This window comes from Sesamum indicum, linkage group LG10 (genome assembly GCF_026168435.1).
Source record: "Sesamum indicum cultivar Baizhima isolate 11 linkage group LG10, ASM2616843v1, whole genome shotgun sequence".
Lineage (NCBI taxonomy): Eukaryota > Viridiplantae > Streptophyta > Magnoliopsida > Lamiales > Pedaliaceae > Sesamum > Sesamum indicum.
Genome location: NC_142666.1, coordinates 14,389,323 through 14,409,029, shown reverse-complemented (window position 1 = coordinate 14,409,029; position 19,707 = coordinate 14,389,323). Strand labels below are relative to the sequence as shown.

General features: G+C 38.4%; 2 protein-coding genes and 1 long non-coding RNA gene across 5 annotated transcripts; 1 reads left to right on the top strand and 2 right to left on the bottom strand.

The window, feature by feature from the left end:
• Window positions 1-2,806: 2,806 nt before the first annotated feature.
• On the bottom strand, window positions 2,807-3,479 carry LOC148786708 (uncharacterized). Its single transcript, XM_088886243.1, has 3 exons — window positions 3,458-3,479; window positions 3,355-3,362; window positions 2,807-3,131 (listed from the first exon to the last, which is right to left on the bottom strand). The coding sequence occupies exons 1-3, from the start codon at window positions 3,477-3,479 to the stop codon at window positions 2,973-2,975; spliced, it is 189 nt and encodes a 62-aa protein (XP_088742369.1). The 3' UTR covers window positions 2,807-2,972.
• Window positions 3,480-3,722: 243 nt separating this feature from the next.
• LOC110012685 (uncharacterized) lies at window positions 3,723-6,487 on the top strand. The gene is made up of 2 exons (XR_016067755.1): window positions 3,723-5,792; window positions 5,901-6,487. It is a non-coding gene; the product is annotated as an uncharacterized LOC110012685 (long non-coding RNA).
• Window positions 6,488-8,896: 2,409 nt separating this feature from the next.
• ABA2 (NAD(P)-binding Rossmann-fold superfamily protein) lies at window positions 8,897-13,256 on the bottom strand. 3 transcript variants are annotated; one of them, XM_011093512.3, is made up of 3 exons: window positions 13,098-13,256; window positions 11,703-11,849; window positions 8,897-9,817 (listed from the first exon to the last, which is right to left on the bottom strand). In XM_011093512.3, the coding sequence occupies exons 2-3, from the start codon at window positions 11,744-11,746 to the stop codon at window positions 9,019-9,021; spliced, it is 843 nt and encodes a 280-aa protein (XP_011091814.1). In that variant the 5' UTR covers window positions 11,747-11,849; window positions 13,098-13,256; the 3' UTR covers window positions 8,897-9,018. The 3 variants fall into 3 exon arrangements, with proteins under 3 accessions (XP_011091814.1, XP_011091816.1, XP_088742268.1); XM_011093514.3 differs by having other exon boundaries at window positions 11,703-11,841; XM_088886142.1 differs by having other exon boundaries at window positions 11,703-11,816.
• Window positions 13,257-19,707: the final 6,451 nt, after the last annotated feature.

Below are 19,707 nucleotides of genomic sequence, written 5' to 3'. Positions count from 1 at the left end.
AAAAACTACTATTAAATAGATTAATACCCACATATTAATAGAGACCATAGAGTCTTAACTTCATTAATTAAACTAAGTCTCATTAACAAATAACACTTTATAAACACTAAAAATATATGACTAATAATTTATAAAAAAGAAAAAAAAGAAACACGAGATACAAGAACTACTATATATATGTTGCTCATTTGCGATATCACTAATCAACTTGCTTTCCAATAATTGCACCACACGAGTTATACATATTTTTTATTAAATAAAGATTAAAAAGGTGGGAAAGATGTTAGTATCTAGGAATATGCTAAAGAATGAAACAAAAGAATGATTCAATTGCAATGGACCCTTCAACAAATTAAAGGTATTCGTATTCCCCACAAAGAAAAGATAAGAAAAAAGTAAAAAGGAAGATTGTATGGTGTGTAGATGGTTGGCTAACTTTAAAAGCTTCTCAAAATATTTTATAATATATTTAAAAAAATTTAATTATTTTTTTTTTGGTCATTTTCTTTATAAGAGCTCATAAAATTTAAAAATAAAATATTTTAGATCTTATAAAAAAGAATTTAAAAAATAATTTATTTTTTTTATAACATCTTATAAGTTTTATGTTATTAATAATTCATAAGACAAAATAAAGATTCTCTCTCGCTTTTTTCTCGTCGCTATGTAATTTGATACAAGATCTCTTTCTCATCTATGTGTAATTATGACATTAATTACATAATTTGGGCTTGTGTAATTAATAAATGATTTCTATTATATATAGTTACCTAAAAATAAAATTATCGTAGTAAAAAATATAGATTCAAGACATTATAAATTATATGACTAAAAATAAAAGTATATCAATTATATATTTATGTTAATATTTAGACTAGTATGAATGTTAATGTTATTTGATACAAAAGTTAAGGTAGTAATTTGTTGATTTTTTATTTTTATAAAAAAATATCTATTAAATTTTTATTTGGAATCAATTAAATACAAAATATATCAAGAAATAGTTATGTATTGATTCTAATGGAATCACATCTTCTTTTGTCATTTTATTAATAAAAAGAACTTATTTTGACGAACACCCGAACATTTTAAGATGTGAAAACACCTTATAAGTTTTAATACCTTATTTTATCCAAATGCTTTATTTATTTTTGCAGTAAGATCCAAAATCTTATAAACATCTAAATGTTCTATTAAATATAGGCGATTATATGATGTTTTAAAAGCTTATTCCAAACACCCTCTAAAAATTAATTGGGGAATCATTTCTTACATACTTTTCTTTTCTCATATTATGAATTTTTACTCAATAATTTTTATTTCTCTTTAAGGAGGTAAATTGCTTATTTTTTAAAATATGGGGGAGTAAATTATTATTTATTTTTTATAAAGAATAATTTATTCATTTTCAATATCACAATCGGGTAAATTATTATTGACCCCGACATCGAGCTCCAAAATTTCACTCACTCAATTACCTAACAAACATGATGGAAGTGACGCGTAGAATTCCGGCATTCGTATAAAAAAAATTAGATGTTGTTTCGACGTTATATATAGTGAAATTGATCAGATTTAGATCAACGAACACTAATATTGAAGGGCAACTTAGAAAAGCACCCTAAAAAATAGCGTAAATTATAAGAAGTTTTTTTGACATCTGACATAATTAAAAGTATTTTCACGATGTCTAAAAAATTATAAATATACCTCCCATTTTAACGGTTGTTTAATAGTTAGTCCAATCCGTTAGTTCCCATTAGATCTCCGTCCATTTTTTTTATAGTGAACTGACCAAAATGACCTTGTAAACTATAAATCATAATTTACTTATTTTTTGAATTTTTTTAGAAAAGAATTATGAACTAAGTGGATAATTTTTAAAAAATTCAAATTTTTTCATCCACCTCATCCAATTATTTCATATTTTTTTAATTTTTTTTAAATTTTTTAAGGAAATATGCAATATATCGTGGAGAAAATAATATTGGCTCAACAACAACTTCAGAGTTAGTTTTAGCAGCTCCAGTAATATGTGGGCTGAGATACTGGCCTCACGCAATACGTGATGAAAGCTGCTTAGTACTATTTTTAACATCCTACAGTAAGCTCGCCAAAGCTGAAGAATCAGGTTTCTCTGTGACCAGTTGTGAGAAAATTGAAAGGCAACCCACCTTAAAAAATAACTTGAATGAAATATATTTTACAAATATCCGAGGGCTATAATCCACGAGCTTCATTCTCCCAAGCTAGCAAGGTGCTCTTTTAAAAATAAATCTATAAAGTTTCATGTAAAGATGACAATACCTTATACAACAATGTTTAATTGTGATGGGGCAGTGCACACTATATCAACGTGGATGAGGTGCGAAGGCATGTAGGCGGCCTCGCCTCCTTGAGGGAAGTGGGTGAAGAGCCTCAAAAAGGCGGACAACAAGCCTATGTTTGTTTTTGTGTTTTGTGTTTTGGCCAAAACACAAAATGGTGTTTGTATATATAACTTGCACACCTTCACTAGGTGTGCAAGTTATATATTTTTTTTTTAATTTTTTTCTCTCTCCTCTCTTTTCTCTCTCCTTTCTTTTCTCTCTCTTTCTTGTCGTCTTTCTTCTCTTTTTCTTTTCTCCCTCTTTTCTCTGCAGCCTTGTCTCTTCTCTCTTTCTTTTCTTTTTTCTTCTTTCTTCTTTCTTCTCTCTTTCCTTTTCTTCTTTCTTCTTTTTTCTCTCTTTCCTTTTCTTCTTCTCTTTTTCTTCTTCATTTTTGTTTTTCTGGTCGCGTTTCTTTTCCTTATTTTCTTTCTTTTTCTTTTTTTTTTGAACACCAATTCAATTGTCTTTTATTTCATCAAACGGAGACCTCAGCCCTCACAGTCACTTGTTTCAAAAATAAAAGTACCCCAGAAATACACAATCCGAAATTGATTACAGAAGGTAATGTGATTTTTATAGTTGCATTACAAAACTTATTACAAACTAATAATCCTTGTTCCCAAAGTTCTTGCACCAGATCTGGGAGGGAATTGGATGAACTGGAAGATGTGGACGTTGCTCAAGCTCGGCAGATTTCATGGCGATGGGAATGCAGATGAAAACGATGCCAGCCATGGCGAATGCGGTATTGCGCTTCCAGTGCTTGGTCAGACGGTAGGGTCAGCTGCACTGTCAATCTTTCTTTAAATTTAGGATTTTTCTTTTTTATTATGAATTATTTGTATCAATGTATTTCTGTTGCTGAACAATATGTGGGTTATTGAGAAGAATTATCACTGATTTGTATATTGAAATTCTTTTTTACATATTTTAAGAAATTGATTTGGGTAAGTTGTAGTATATAGTGTCGGTGCACTATACATACCTGTTTTGCTGCAGCGTGATGAGTATTTATTGCAATAAGTATTAAAGTGTATATCAATTGTGACTATACACTGCAATTTTCTGCTACTACTATTTTGGATAACATTTCAGTGACAGCTTTATCATTATGTTTACTGAAATTGGACCGTTGTGGCAGTCAATTATTTAACTTTTAAACTTTAGTGTGTAATGCATGACTGATATGCATTGTTGTGTCAGCTTTGCTTTTTGCTACATTGACTGCAGTCCTATTATTTGCAAGTTGTTTGTGAATGCTTCACATGGCAACAGTGTCACTTTTGGCCTATTTGAGACTATAACATATATGTTACTTATTATGTCTATATATATAGCATTCATATCGTTCTCTAAAAAAACTACTGCATCTAAACTTCAAAGTACAAATGCTTGTATTGGTTATTGAGTACGTATAGTGTAGCACTCTTGGAACGGTAGCTTGCATTCCACTTTTGTTGGTGTTCTACTTGTGAACCATCATATTCGTACGTTCATTGAAAAAGGTACTTGTTAATCCCTTTAATAATTCTGATTTTATGTTGTTTGCTAGAGTTCGGGTTGTGGTTATTTAAGTTAAAGCTGTCTCATGAAACTTGCATATCTATTGGATTATTAGGTTCTTTATTTGTGATGATCTATAAGAGACCATTTAAATATAGGATAATTATAAAAGACCCATTCACCCCTCAGCCATAATCTGGAATAGTCTTCTTCATGAGATAATTGGATAAGAACATGCTTCAGATTGATAGCAACAACAGAGACTGATCCATGGAGGTCAAGCTTAATCAATCTGTTCTTAAGGAAATTTAAGTTTGGGATGCCATGTGAGAACTTACTAATGAGTGCAAATTAAGTCTCTTTGCCTGGAAGTCAGTCTCTTCTAAGTTGCTAAGTTGCTAATTATTTCTTGTTTATGTGAGCTACATTCATATGATTTGTGCATGTTTGGATTGTGAATAATTACAACTCTGTTTGGCAGTGAAGAGTGTGAGAGAATTAATTTGTATGAAAAAAATGCAAATATATCTTCTTGCTATTTTGCATGTCTGGTTTATGATCTTATGATAATTACATTGGGTGTTGATGGCTCTCTATACCCTACTTTGCTGTAAATGCTTTTTACTCATGATGGGTGTGAGCTTAGTTTTTCTTTAAAATTGATTTGCTTGGAAGTTTTCTGAAGTACAGTTGGATGATATCCGACTGAATTCGGGATTTTTCAATGTTGCTCCTGGGTAGTCAGAAATTAGGATTGTTGTGTTGAGCTTATTTGCATTATCCTTATTGCAACAAGTAATTGAGCACAAGTTTGTTCTGGTCATGGATAGACCACCCAAGTTCGGGTCCATAAGTGTGCTACGAAGACTCAGGCTATAATCATTTACGAGTAGTGGTAGAGAAAATCTGAAAAGGCTTGAATTCGGTATATAAATATTGAGTTGATCATTTGCACCTCGGGCATCAAATTGATACGATTTACAAATTATGATTTTCCCGTCGGAGACCATTGCATGAATATCTTGCCCTAAGATTATTATTTATTTTTTTCCATAATCACGACATTATTATGTCTTATTCCATCTAACTCACCAACCCTACTTTATTCAATAATTATTTATTTATTTTCTATATATATATATTTCAAAGTTTGAAGGATGTTTGATATCAAATTTATATATTATTCATCTGATATTACATTTGGACAGAAGGATCTACAAAATTAATTATAAATAATTTTATATAAAATTTAAATATATCAATATTTTGAAGAGAAAAACTTCATTTAAAATGAGATTTAGATTATTTAGAATCCTTTAAGGGTTGTTTATAAGTCTACTATTATTTATGATTTACTATAAAAAATGACGGTCTGCAAATAATTTATCGTGTACTGGTATGTCACTGTATAATATGAATTAGTTCTCACATTTCAATTTAATCGGACAATATGATTTATCTTATACACAAAAATAAATAATCCTGGTGAAGAAAAGAAATTAAAAATATAATTTATATATTACTTTTTAGTTAAATATATTCTGAGAGACGCTATTACTTTATATTTAATATGATACAATTCATATATAATCAATTATTTTTTTATATTTAATGTGATATAAATATCTATTTTCTGCTTTAGGACAAATATTATCTAAACTGTAGCATTGTTCAAATATCGTGCTTATTTTTTATGACACTGTCATATATAATCAAACCCACAAAGATGCAATACCCAAACGTGCATTACGAAGACATTTTTGATACCCCTACACACGAGAGCAAGTCCGTGCTAAGTTCTACGAGTTCAAAACTCGATTTCGCCAGTTTCACGGCATCACTCAGCTAACAGGGGTTTTTTATGATATTGAAACATTTGTTATGGTGTTTCCCTCCGAGGTACGACCACACGCGTCACAGGTACGTCATGTTATTGCAAATGTAATGAAATCCATTTAACAATTGTCATTTCAAATTACATACATTATTTTGCAACGCACAAACACCTTTCAATTAACCCTTTTGCAGCACTTTCCATTGGCTAGACGGTACTATCATTATCCAGAGCCACATTATCCCAGTATGCTAGAGGTTTGGGGCCCATTGATGTTGCCAAATGTTCCTGCTGAGGCCCACGGCGATGCACCGGACAACGAGAGCAGTCACACCGTGCGTATTCCGGTGAGAGGAGGCCAGCATGCACCAATTGTCATATCGGATTCTACTGTCCCATCGGCACAGACGCATACACACATTGCCAGTTGGGATGCAGTGGAACATGTAGCTCGTGGCGATGTTGCCCCACCGGTGCCACACAGTACCCAGATAGCCGCACGACGCAGTCTTGACATGGGTTCAGAAGTGGGGGAAATTGGATCGTGGACTGATTATATTCGTCGATTTGGCGTGCAGCAGGATGGGGGTGCCGAGTCGTACAGTGAGGGCGACAGCACAGCACGCTCACGCCGACCATAGGGACTCCCACCACGACGGCGTGACGGTCCTTAGAATTACAATGGCCGAATATGAAAACTCTACGTCAAATATTGATTTAATTAGTAAAGCTGGAACAAGTACTCGAGCAGTTTGTCATTGTCAAACGCATTCGTTTCTTATATGTCGTGCCGATGTGTTTTAAGATTTTAACAATTCCCTAAAAATATGACAACTTTATATGGTACAAGTAAAATATTTCCTCTATTCTGTTTTTAACTAATCGATACTAATTCACTGACCTTTAATTATTTATATATTTTTTACTCAACACATCGTTCTTTACATGACAAACAATATTTGTAAAAAAAATTTCAAAAATATTGGGCAATATAGCATTACTGCATGCGTAATGCAAAGTGGCTATTGTTCGATTTATCAAGCAATTATTTTCACCACGAATATAAACGGCCATGAAATAATTTTCACCGCACCGATTTAATCTAAACAAATCTATTCAACACCAAAGCAATTGAGATTTAATTGTTTTTTTTTAAATTATTTTCAGTATATGTTTAAAAAATTATTTAATATATAATATATGTGAAATGTAAGCAATAATTACTACTAAAAAATAATCATTAACTTATGAAATCATTGATATTAAAGATATTTTTCAATGCTACTTAGTTAAGAAATATAAAACTTTTCTACCTAACGAAAAATACTGTAGTAGTTTCGTACACTACTGACAATATATCAGTACTATATATCTAATTCGTATTTTTATTACTTCAATTATCTAATAAAATTTATCTGTTCGCATGTAAAATTTTAACGAATCTATTTTCAACACGTTATATAGAGCATTTTAACGCTGATTAAAAAAAATTTCAATTTAGACCATTTAAATATTTTATACTTATAATTTTTCCTATTTCAATGAAATATTTAAGAAATTTGAAATTTGAGGACAATATACCAATAATACATACGTAATTCTAAATTTTTTATTTAAATTTAATATATTATATTTTTTTATTCCAAATATAAAGTCTAACAAAACCATTTAAGAGACAATACTACAATGTATTCAATCATGCATTTAAATTATAAATATTGTTTAAAATATAAAATAAATGCCTCAATAAAAAAAATTATTTAACATAAATATATATATTATACTTCACTAACAAACAAAATACTATATACATACATATATATATATTACTAAATATATATATTAAAAGACATGATTTGACAATGAACAGTAACTCCTATCTCCCAAATCCCAACATCAAACCTACGCCACTTATTTTATACTATTTTATATTATATCAAAACACAAATCCAAACATACAATCTATCTCAAAACACATACTAACTTATCTCTATTTTTCTCTCTCTATCTCCAAAACACCAAAACAAAAACACCCAAAACATTAATCCAAACATTACGCAAATGTCCTGGATGAACTTGAACTTAACCAAAGACCGTTCCAGTACCTATTTTAGTATGTAAGTCACAACGATTACTTTATCACCCAAAATCTCATATATAACATTGGGGTTATATGTAATTTCCCTCCTATATTATGGGAAATGAGCAATTTATCCCCTGCTAAAAAATAGCAATTTATCCCCCTGTGTTATTAGAAATAGAGCAAAGTACCCCCCTGATGCGTTTAGTGTATTACACGGGCTTTTTCTATTTTTTTATTTTTTAATTTAAAATTTAAAATAATATTTATGTTCTTATGTAATAACCGTTGGATCTTGATCAATCTAAACTCCAAATTTAACTAATAAATCAACGATATAGATTTTATCTATTTTAAATCTACAATTTAAATTAAGTAAATAAAAATAAAAATAATATATTATATATGATTATTTGAATGTATATATATACATATATATATTTATACTTTTATAACCAACCTATTTATATATATGTGAAAGAGAGATGTTAGTGGAAGAGGGAGCAAGGAGGAGGAGGAGGAGGCGGCGGCGGCCAAGAGCAGGACGGATCTAGGCAAAGGCGGACTGGGCAAGGGAGGGGAGGAGGAGGATGCGAAGGGAAGGGGGAGGGGGGCGGAGGCCGAATCTAGACGCAGAAGGGGAGGAGGCTACGGCCATGAGACGAGGCAGCGAGGGTGGCAGCAACACGAGGAAGAGGGAAGGGGATCGCTACAGAGAGGAGGAAAGGGGAGGCGGCGGGCCAATGGTAGCGCAAGGGGAAGGGGCTGCCGGCAGCGACAGTCAGCAATGTAGGGACAAAGAAGAAAGGACTGTTTAAATGTATATATATAATTTTTATATACTAATATATAATATTAATATATTAAATGTTATTTATATAAATATATTAAAGTAAATATATATAAATAAAATAATATTTTATTGATTAAAAAATATACAAAGTAATGCACTGTTAGACCAAGAGGGTATTTTGATCTATTTTTTATAAAACAAGAAGATAAATTACTATTTTATTTTCTAGGGCAAATTGCATTTTCCCTATAACATTGACTTGTGTGCACAGAACACTTGGGTTCAACTGTTGAATTGTTTCCTTGGGGTCTGTCGGCTCTTGAACCCAGCATGAAATTTCCTGAAGGCAATACGGATGCATAAAAATTACAAAAAGTTGTTGGAGACAATTCATTCTTCATTCTTACAAGAGTTACAACATGGACAATAGAGAGTATCTTCATCGGAATACCCGGAGGGAGTGGTTTGAACTTGCGAAGCCACCATCAACCATGAGATTGTCGCCGCTTATGTACCTAGCCTCGTCGCTGGCCAAGAAGAGCACGGCATTGGCGACATCCTCTGTTGTCAATTCAATGCCCTGCAGGTTAGCATTAGCCTCGGCGAAACGACGAAATCCGGTCAATACATCCTCAGTTCTCTCCTCCTCAGGCAAGTGGGCTAGAGCCATGGGCGTCGCAACGGCATAAGGCGACACGCAGTTGACGCGTATCCCATGTTTTCCTAGCTCAGCTGCAACACTCTTCGTCAGCCCTACAACCGCATGCTTGGATCCTGTGTATGCATGTCCGCCAATGCCCCCTACGGCACTTGCGACGCTGGCAAGAGATATTATCGAGCCCTTTTTGGCAGGTATCATTATACGAGCTGCATGTTTCATACCAATGAAAACACCTTTCACATTGACATCAAAGATCTGCTCAAATAACGAGAGTTCAACTTCACGGATGTCTGGGCGAGGTGGGCCAGCCGTCCCAGCATTGTTCACCATTATGTCGAGAGTACCATACCTATCTACAGTGACGTCTACTGCATTCTTGACATCGTCTTCGATGGTTACATCACAATGGCAAAAGGAAATATCCAGGCCACCACCAAGACTTTCACAAATGCGCTGGCCCAGGTCATCTTGAATGTCAGCTATACAAACTTTTGCACCCTGTTTGTGAAAGACACGCACGATGCTCTCTCCGATGCCAGCGGCACCTCCCGTGACCAGTGCAACTCTTCCTAATAACCTGAAACCACACAATTCATTGCAACAACTGTGAAATTTCATCAACTACAACATAGAGTTACATAACTTCTACCTCTCCAAATCCCTCCACACAGGCATTTAGACATCTTAAAAACTACAAAATATGACCACTTTTGGGCAGTGAACAACAGCAGATTTTTACTTTATGCATTACCAGAAGTTTTGGCTTTTCCTTTGCTTCTTTGTATAATGCTCACTTACTCAATGTAACCTAACAAATTTAACTTTTACATAACCATTTTGCATCTAATAAACTTAACTCCCAAAGACACTGTATCATAAGTTGCGATGGTTAAAGGAAATAATTTCTAAACTAAACATGCAATCAGCCAGCATTTTTATATCACGGAATACAAGATGTTGTATGCTTGCCAAAATGCTTTGAAATGAAACGACAAAAGCTAGCAGCAAATCTTGAATTTACTACCTCTTATCCGCACGATCATCAGACAACAAAAAGTCAGAAAATTTTGATAAGAAAGTCGATGCTTTAACTCTCAAGAAATTGATATATGCATTAACCATCAGAGGAAATGAATATTACAAGTAGAACATAACAAATAACACTTTGCCTTACTCATATACTATAAGTTTATTAACCTAGGTGTATGGTGGGTGATAAGCTTCAGTGAACCTTGATATCCATTTCCACAAACCGCATTCACCAAGACAGAATATAGGAGAGTGTTTTCATATACAGAATAAACACCACTTTTTGGTATTAGAAGCTAAACTACTCGGCTGTCGGAGGAACTCACTCATGAATTGATCTACCGATCCAAATCCAGTTGTGCAGCTGTTAGAAAATTCCTATAGTTGGAAAGTCAGCCAACCGATAAAACCGATACCTAGCATTTTATGGTTTTCTGTTCTACCTCAGCCTTCACTCTTGGAAGGGAGAAAGAAGTCATTTTGTACTAACCATTGCACAAGATAGACTTAAAAACTGGATTGGCTGCCCTGTAACTGAACAGGTGAGAAGCATAGGATCAAAGATTTGCTCTTCTTCCAAAGCTTATGAATCCTTTGTACACAAAATAAAGGGAAAAGTAGACCCTTCTTAGTTTTACACTTGGAACTCTCTCAGACAAGAATCACTCGAGGGGCTTATAACACCAATAATTCATTCATCAAAATAGCTTTCAATAGGTTCACTTCACCAGGCAGAGTTATCGACTCCCTGGAAGCAAACAAGTAATTCAAGAACACAGCATCACATACAAGAAACCGTAGAATAAAGGCTAACAATTAAAAGCTAATAATTTAACTATATACATGGCTTCCAAGTAAGTTACTCTTTAGTCTTCTCACAGAATTCTGTGCAAAGTTTCTTTAATTAGTGACAGTGAACCTAAGCCTTGATCTAATGTTTCACTACAAGTAACACAAAATCCCACTACACATAGTACCTAAAAGTATCAACAATCAAATAGAATTACGATAGTGGAAGGAGATAAACACAGAAATGACCAGTTTGCACAAGATACACTTGAAAGAACTCAAGCTATATGATTCTCAGGTCAATACAGATATAAGCAAAAAAGGCTGAATTGGGCAGCCATCCCGGCTTATTTAGGTATATCTTTAGATTTCATCAGTAAAATCAAATGAAATTCAGAATTTTGCCCTTCTTCAAATTCCATAGATTAGGAGTCGGGCTTCCATCCTGAGTCAATACCCTTAGAACAAAATAGCTGAAAACTCAACTAAAACAAACAGGATCAAATCAACAAGTTACAAGTGCCGTTCCTACTCAGCCAAACATTCAAGATTTCAAGCAAATACTTAGTTGAATGTTTAGTAAAATGTGAAGAATCAATCAAGAACGAACATGAGCTGAAAAGGGTCAACTTTTTCATCATTACCTTTGGGTGGGGAGAGAAGCTTGGGTGGGGGTTGTTGATGCCATGCCACAAAATCTACTTTAAGACCCTTTTTCTCACACTCCTCCGCAATGTAATGTGTTGAGTTGTCGTCTACTGTGCTTTTTGCTCGTCGTTAGTGCTGCTTCTCTACTCATAAATTAGACTATGATGATGATGATGATGATGAGATATTTTAGCCCACATGCAACATGTCGCGTGGACTGAGACCGCCGCATGTGGGTTGAGAACATAATTCCAGAAAGGAGAAAGTATGTAAATGGAATGTTGTGAAATGCGAGTAGTGAAAGTTGGACGGTCAAATTTGCTTTATTTGAAAAAAGAGAGAACAGAATGGTCGGGAGGAAATGGGCCGCCCCTGTGGCTGTGGGTCCCAAGGAGCGTCCACCCACCCCCGCTCGCTCTTCTCATTTCCTTACTTTTCATGATATAATCAATGCTTTATATTTAATACAAAAATATAAAAATAAAAAATACTTTCTAATCCGAATATATGTATATATATATATTTTTTTTCTGGAACTGTCAAGTGCATTCAAGATAATTATTTTTATTTATAAATTAAATGACTAATACCATATCACTGTAAATATAAGAGGGTATTAGGCTGAGCGTATAAACTCCTCAAAACATTTTAGAAAATGTTTCAAAATTTATAAATTTTTAAAAGTTATCTATTAAATTTTCTAAGAACTTATAAGATTCTAAAATAAGATGTTCTTCATCGTATATGCTTGTTAGAATTATATAATTTTAAATTCTAAAAGTTTGATGACTTTTTCGGTCGTTATTACAATATAAAGAGTTTATTATGCCAAATGTTCTAACATTTTATAAGCTCTACTATTTTATTTATCCAAACACTTTAAGAACTTATTCTAAAATAAGACTCAATGTCTTTAAATTTTTAAAACATCTTATAAGATTAAAAAACTTATAAAATATTTCAAATAAACTTAGTCAAACACCCTCAAAGATGGAGATACTAAGACTTGAAATGACTTGCATATGTATTTGCAAATTATCCACTAATGTAATTTTCATCTCAAAATCGAGATAATTAAATACATAAGCTTTTGAGAGAAAATTATCACTAATAGAATCAGTATATATATATAAGGTTAGGCATAGTTACACAAATACACATATTTGTTACAAAATTATAAGTACATCCATTGATATTGTATTTAGGGGTGTAAACGAGCCGAGTTCAGCCAAAATCTGCGCTCAAGCTCGAGCTCATGATACAAAAATCCAGCCAATGCATTTAATCAAACACTTTGAAAATTCAATCAGGCATTTCGTCAAACGCCTTGAAAGCAAAACTTGCTTTCTACTATAAAATGTCAAAATAAAAATAAAAAGAAGAAAAAACACCTGTTAATGGTGGATTTGTGGACGTGAAGCTGGAGTTGGAGTTCTGCAACTTTTTCCGTCTTCGCCCTCTGCAATTGTTTCCGAATTCGCGCCTTCGAGAGAGATAGAGGGTTAGACTTTAGAGAGAGAAAGAGCTCTCAATTCCTGTTAATCACAATTTTTTTTTTACAGCAAAACACTATATATATATATTTGCATAAAACCACACACAATCATTATAGAAAACTGAGAAAATAAAGGGAAAATATAGCACCTTAGAGATCAAACAAGCTCCAAGAGAGAGAAAATGAGAGAAACTCAGATCTGTCTTGGGCAGTGATCCGCCTCGATCACGTTTGACTACGATCAACAATCACGACCTTCCCACGTCTCACGAGACGCCTACCGCAAAGCGCACCATGTGGCTAGTAGTCCGCTAACTATGTCCGCCAATCTCCGCACACACCTCCGCTAGGCACTAATGCAGCGCGCCGAAATATATCAGAGTAGGGAAGAACAATCACAAAATCGTAAATTGCACACGCGAATTCAGAAAACCAGATTGCATTGAACTGAAAAGTGCGTATACAATGATCAACGATGCTAGAGCAAGGGGATCGCCTTGAGGGGGACTCTAACACGTCACTAAACCAAGCTTCTTGAACTAATTTCCCCCTATAATAGGCTTAAAAAAATAAATCCTTTTTCCTATACTAGACAATAGAAAATCTGAAATTTGCACCTCAGGAGGCGTAACGTCCCCCTGAGCAATCTAAACAACAGAAAGCAAATAACAAAGCAATAAAAGGCCTACACCTAGGACTCTAAGACTGTTGGATGTCCGTCGTCTGTCGATGAAGGCTGAGTGGTCGGCCATGTAGAACGGTTGAGTGGCCGAAGTGCGCGTCAAGGGGGCCTAGTGTGCGGGAGCCGTCGGCCTTCTTCTGAAACAGGGCCGGCGCTCCATATGGCGACTTCGCAGTTTGATGATTCCGCTCTCCAGCATATCCTTCAACTGCTTCCTAAGCTCCACAAGCTCAGGTTGCGACATTCTGTACGGTGCCCTGGCGGGCGGCCTCGTGCCAGGCACCAACTCAATTTCGTGATCCACTGCCCTCTTTGGCGGTAGCTTCCGAGACAGCTCGTCAGGCATCACGTCCTCAAACTCCATCAGCAGTTTCTTGATGCAGCCCAGGATGGGCCCTGACACCTCTTCCATTTCATCAAAACAAAGAGTGCACAAGTAGGATGGTTCATTCCGCTTGCGACCCTTCTCAAACTGCATGGCCGACAAATTCCTCTCTCCAGTACGTCTGGCCAAGGTGGGGATGACACACGGTTTCGCTCCCATCATCATCAGCGAATCGATATGAGGTAAGACTGCAGTGCGTGTATCCCGTAGAAATTCAAGCCCAAGGATAAGCTTGAAGTTGTCCATTACCACAACAGAAAGATTGGTCTTGCCCTCATAAGCACCAACCTTCAACACAGACTTGGCTACACTGGCAATGGGTTGTGCAGCCGAGTTGATCGCCTTCATACGCCCAACTCCCTTCTACAGCACGATCCCGAGTCTCGCCACTTTGGCACTCGCAAGGTAGTTGTGAGAGGCTCCTGTATCAATCATGGCTCGAATCGGCTTGCCATGAATCTTCACATCAACGAACATCAACCTTTTCTTCCTAGGAATCCGGGGCTGAACTTCTTCTTCTTTCTTTTTCGGTTGTTCCACAGTAAGAGCCGGGACAGTCTTTCTCGCAAGGGGTGGCACAACTCTCTTCGCCGCCGCCGTAGAGACTGTGTTGCACCATTGGGATACGGCCCCCAAATTGTACTCATCCTCCTCCGTGTCATTCTCGCCACCTGCCGCTGCTTGTGGCTCCACACTCTTTGAGGATGACGCATTGTCGACAAAGGTCGTTGCCAATGCATTTAACACTGGTCTCTTCGGGCAGTCCCGATACCTATGCGGACCATCGCACAAGAAACACCCTCTCCTCCTCTCTGGTGCTCCCTGCCTGTTCTCCTGGGGCTTGTTCCTGTCTGAACCGCCCTGAGAGCCATTCTGCGTGTGGGGTTTCTGGTCTCCCCCACCTCTGTTGAAGTTATTCCTGAACGATCTCAACCCACTCGGCTTACTCTGCGCAGGACCAGACGTCGCCTGCCTATCCTTCCGAGTCTCTTGGTTGAAATCTGCCAGGCGCTCGGCCGCTATAATAGCCGAACTCAAATCAGTCACCCATTTTCCCTGCAACTCAGTTCTCGCCCACTGTTTCAAGCCTTCCATGAAAGTGAACAGATTGTCTGCCTCCGACTTGTCTCGGATGTTCAGCATCAGCGCTGAGAAACCTTTCACATATTCCCGCACAGAACCTGTATGTTCGAGCTTTCGCAATGCCCTCCTACCATTGTACTCCACATTTTCGGGGAAGAACTACTCTCTGATCGCTTCCAGTAGAAGAGCCCACATATCGAGCTGTACTTGATGGGTCTGGATCTCTGCAAACTTGGTACGCCACCACAGCTTTGCATCACCAGTCAGATACATGGTTGCAGTCGCAACCTTCCTTGCCTCGTCCCGCACGTCTGCCGCAAGGAAGTACTGTTCCATGTCAAAGAGGAAGTTCTCGACCTCCTTCGCATCATGCTCACCGCTATAGGCCATCGGTTCGGGGATTCGAAGCCTAGCACCGGGGTCGTGAGCAACCATAGGCGTGCTACCCACTGCACACTGAAGCAACCCAATCTGAATGGACATCTATTCCATGTCACGCCGCATATCGGCAATGTTGTCGTTGCCGAAGACGCCAGCCATATCCTGAATCACGTGCCGACATTCGTCCAACTTCGAATTCAACACCGTGATCTCAGATTCTAGGGAAGAGACCTTCTCCTCCAATTCCGCCAACTGGGAGTGTCCGTCCTTCGGGTTCTCAGCTCTCTCGCTGGATGAAGCTGCGGCGTGTCGCGGGCTTTCCGGATCTTGCCCCGACGCCTTTGCAGTAGTAGCAGTCGTACGCCTCGACCCCATCTCGGCACGAGGCTCTGATACCACTTCTCACGAGGCGCCTATCGCAAAGCGCACCATGTGGCTAGTAGTCCGCTAACTACGTCCGCCAATCTCCGCACACACCTCCGCTCAGCACTAATGCAGAGCGCCGAAATATATCAGAGTAGGGAGGAACAAATCACAAAACCGTAAATTGCACATGCGAATTCAGAAAACTAGATTGCATTGAACTGAAAAGTGCGTATACAATGATCAACGATGCTAGAGCAAGGGGATCGCCTTGAGGGGGACTCTAACACGTTACTATACCAAGCTTATTGAACTCATTCCCCCCTATAATAGGCTTAAAAAAATAAATCATATTTCCTACACTAGACAATAGAAAACCTGAAATTTGCACCTCAGGAGGCGTAACGTTCCCCTGAGCAATCTAAACAATAGAAAGCAAATAACAAAGCAATAAAAGGCCTACACCTAGGACTCTAAGACTGTTGGATGTCCGTCGTCTGTCGATGAAGGCTGAGTGGTCGGCCATGTAGAACGGTTGAGTAGCCGAAGTGCGCGTCAAGGGGGCCTAATGTGCGGGCGGCTCTTAACACCACATCACCGATTTGTATCTGTTATCTGGAAATAAAATACAAAGCTAGTCGGGATCGTCCCGACGACGATACTCCGATGCTTAAGCCAGATACTAGGGTCGAAGGTAAAATGCTGTGATCTAAATAAGTGACTGATGTGTGTAGAATTATGTACCTTCTCTGACTGTGGATTTGGAGTATTTATAGACAATCTGGGGCCCACCTGCAGAACAAGTGTCACATCCATGCTCAACCATGCAATGGCTAAGCTATTTCTCCGATGGACACCTGTCCGAGGAGTATTGCGGGTCGGATCCGAGTCTGTTTGGCCCGATTGAGACATCATCAAGCCACAATATGCCACATATGATTCCACGACCTTTGCTTGCGACCTTGTAGATGTTCTTTTGTGCTTCGATCAACGACCTACCGTGCGACCAACTGGTAAAGATTTGTTTTAATCTTCCTCTTTCTTACGACATCCCCATCATAATTCCCCACTTCTTCCAAATGTAATTCATTACATTGGGGAGAAGTAAAATCTCTTGATTTGGGACGAATGAAATTCTCCGAGGTCGCATGTTTGATGTTATCTCAAGTTTAGGGGTTGAGGCTTGGTGAGTTTATCGTTATTTGAAGCTTGGAGCTGAAGAGTCATCATCACCCTATGATCCCAATCGTCGCATTAATTAGGGTGCCATGTGTCAGAAATTCAGCTGGTGGCTCGAACGTCGAGGTGCCACGCGCCTTCTATCCGCTTGCTTTGGTAGGGCGCGTCTTTCCATACAGTGGCCTATATATACCCCCTCCTATATACCCCCTCCTTTCAAAATCCATTTGCTTCATCTGCTCGCATTCGAGATCGTTGCCAGATACCCAACGACTTGCCTTCTCGATCTTAACAAGGTACCATGTCTTCCATTAATTCGAGCTTTTCCTTTTCTATTTCTGCGACCTCCCCCTTGCATGAGGAACAACCAAAGGGACCTTCTGGGGCTAGGTTCAGGTCTAGGTCGAGATCAAGGTCGAATCCCTCCAGTAACTCATCCGATGATGAGACCCCTAGGCATGTTAGGTTTCAGCAAGCTTTAGATAATAGCCATTGGATTGGTATTGCGAGTAAAGTGAAACAATCCATTTCCCAAATAAAAGAGAAGTATTTTATTCCACATGATTTTGAAGTTTTGATCCCTCGCTCCTTTGATCGCATGCATACACCTCCTAGAGGTTTTTGTACATTATCGACCGGCCATTTTGAGGCCGGCTTGAGATTGCCTTTTGCAGCTCCCGTGGCTTGCATTCTTAGGGACTTGAGATTGAACCCGATGCAATTTTCTCCCAACTCTATTAGCCAAATTGTCCTCTTTGTTGTGGTAATGCGAGCCCTCCATCTCGATCCTAGTTTTGACAATTTCTGATCGCTTTATTCATTCACCACCTCCACTAGGTCAGCAAATAGGGGTTTTTTCTATCTTACCTTCCGCAGGCAGTGTAGGTACTTAGAGCCCCTTAAATCCAATGTTGGCCTCTGGAAAGATAGGTTCATTTTCGTGCGACCTCCACTTGGTCAGAAATGGCCTTTTACCCTTAAGTGGTCTGTAGATAAGCCCGAGCCAGTCACTGAATGAGAGGGTTTAGATGGGGATCTGATTAATAGTCTCACTTCTAACCCATTTTTATAAAAAAAGTCGCTGACTGAAGAGGTTTTCTGTCTTGCGCGCCTATCTCGGGCTTTTGTACCCATCACCGGGTCGTTAGGTGATTCACTATCCTTTCTACATCATACTCTTACTCCTTCCTTTTTACTAACTTTTTGAGATCGTGATTTGCATAGACCAAAATCATGCAAGCTCGTATGATTCAACGTGCTCAAGCTCGCGAAGAGCGAGCTGCTAGAGAACGAGCTATGCGGCAAGTCGCTCCTTCACCGAATCGTGCCCCAGGTCATCCTACTCCCCAACGACCAGATCCAGACACCTCTGCTACTCCCACTGCAGAAATGCAAAGGCCGGAGACACTGATCGAGATCGGCAGTGAAGAGACCCATCCACGCGATCTGACTCTGCGAGGCCCAACTCGAGGCGCTTCCCCCAGTACGGAGATGATGGGGTCGCAGGCTGGGGGCGGAGGTGTAGCTGGTCCTAGCCGACACCACAAACGTAAGCACATGTCCCCCTCAAAGTCTAAGCATGGACGGTCGCACTTCCACGGGCGAACTGAAGAGGATGAGGCGGCTGCTCGAGCAAGAGAGGACCAAAATTTGAATTATCTTAAGGAGATCGCAGATTTTGAGTAGTTGGCTCAGGTCGATCATCGCACAGAAACCCAGAGGTCTGCCGAGCTAACCGGGGCGATGCTTGCACCTAACTGGAGAGTGTTAGATCTCAGAACCGTCTTGAATAGTGAGGCAGGCCAAGATCTTTTGAGCTGTAAAGGAACATCTGCCTCCCACACGATCAAGATGCTATCCTCTCATCTCCTTATCCGCGACTTGAACAGTTTGGGGCCCATTCTCTAATGCAGGTAATTATTTCGAATTCTCGACCTTTCATCCCTTGAATGATTCTAACTTTGCATTTTGGTGTCTTAGGCTGCAGTCTTTATGTGATCATTGTCCATCAAGTGCACAGTCCTCCGCAAGCGTCAGCAGGAGATCCATCAAAAATATCGCGAGCTTCGAAACGACACTCGGGCAAAGGAGAGGGACTGGGACGAGGAGCGTCAGCGCCTTAATGATGCAAAGGCCAGTCTCGAGGCCGAGGTCGCTCGCTTGAAGAAGGTCGAGGCACCGCATAATACTGAGGTTGCCCGGGCACACGAAGAGGGTCAAAGGTCGGGCTTCTCTGCTGGCCAAGAAGCTGGTCTCGTGCAGGTTCGCGCGAAAGGTCGAGAAGAGTTCTTACACTCCCCCGAGTTTGCTGCTTGAACTTGCAGCATACGGCTGGAGGGAACACGGGATTTCTTGAAGACTCCGGTCTTTGATACCGCGGTCGAGATAAAAGTCGGGATTTACATGATGTAGGGCTTTAAAAAATGCAAGGCC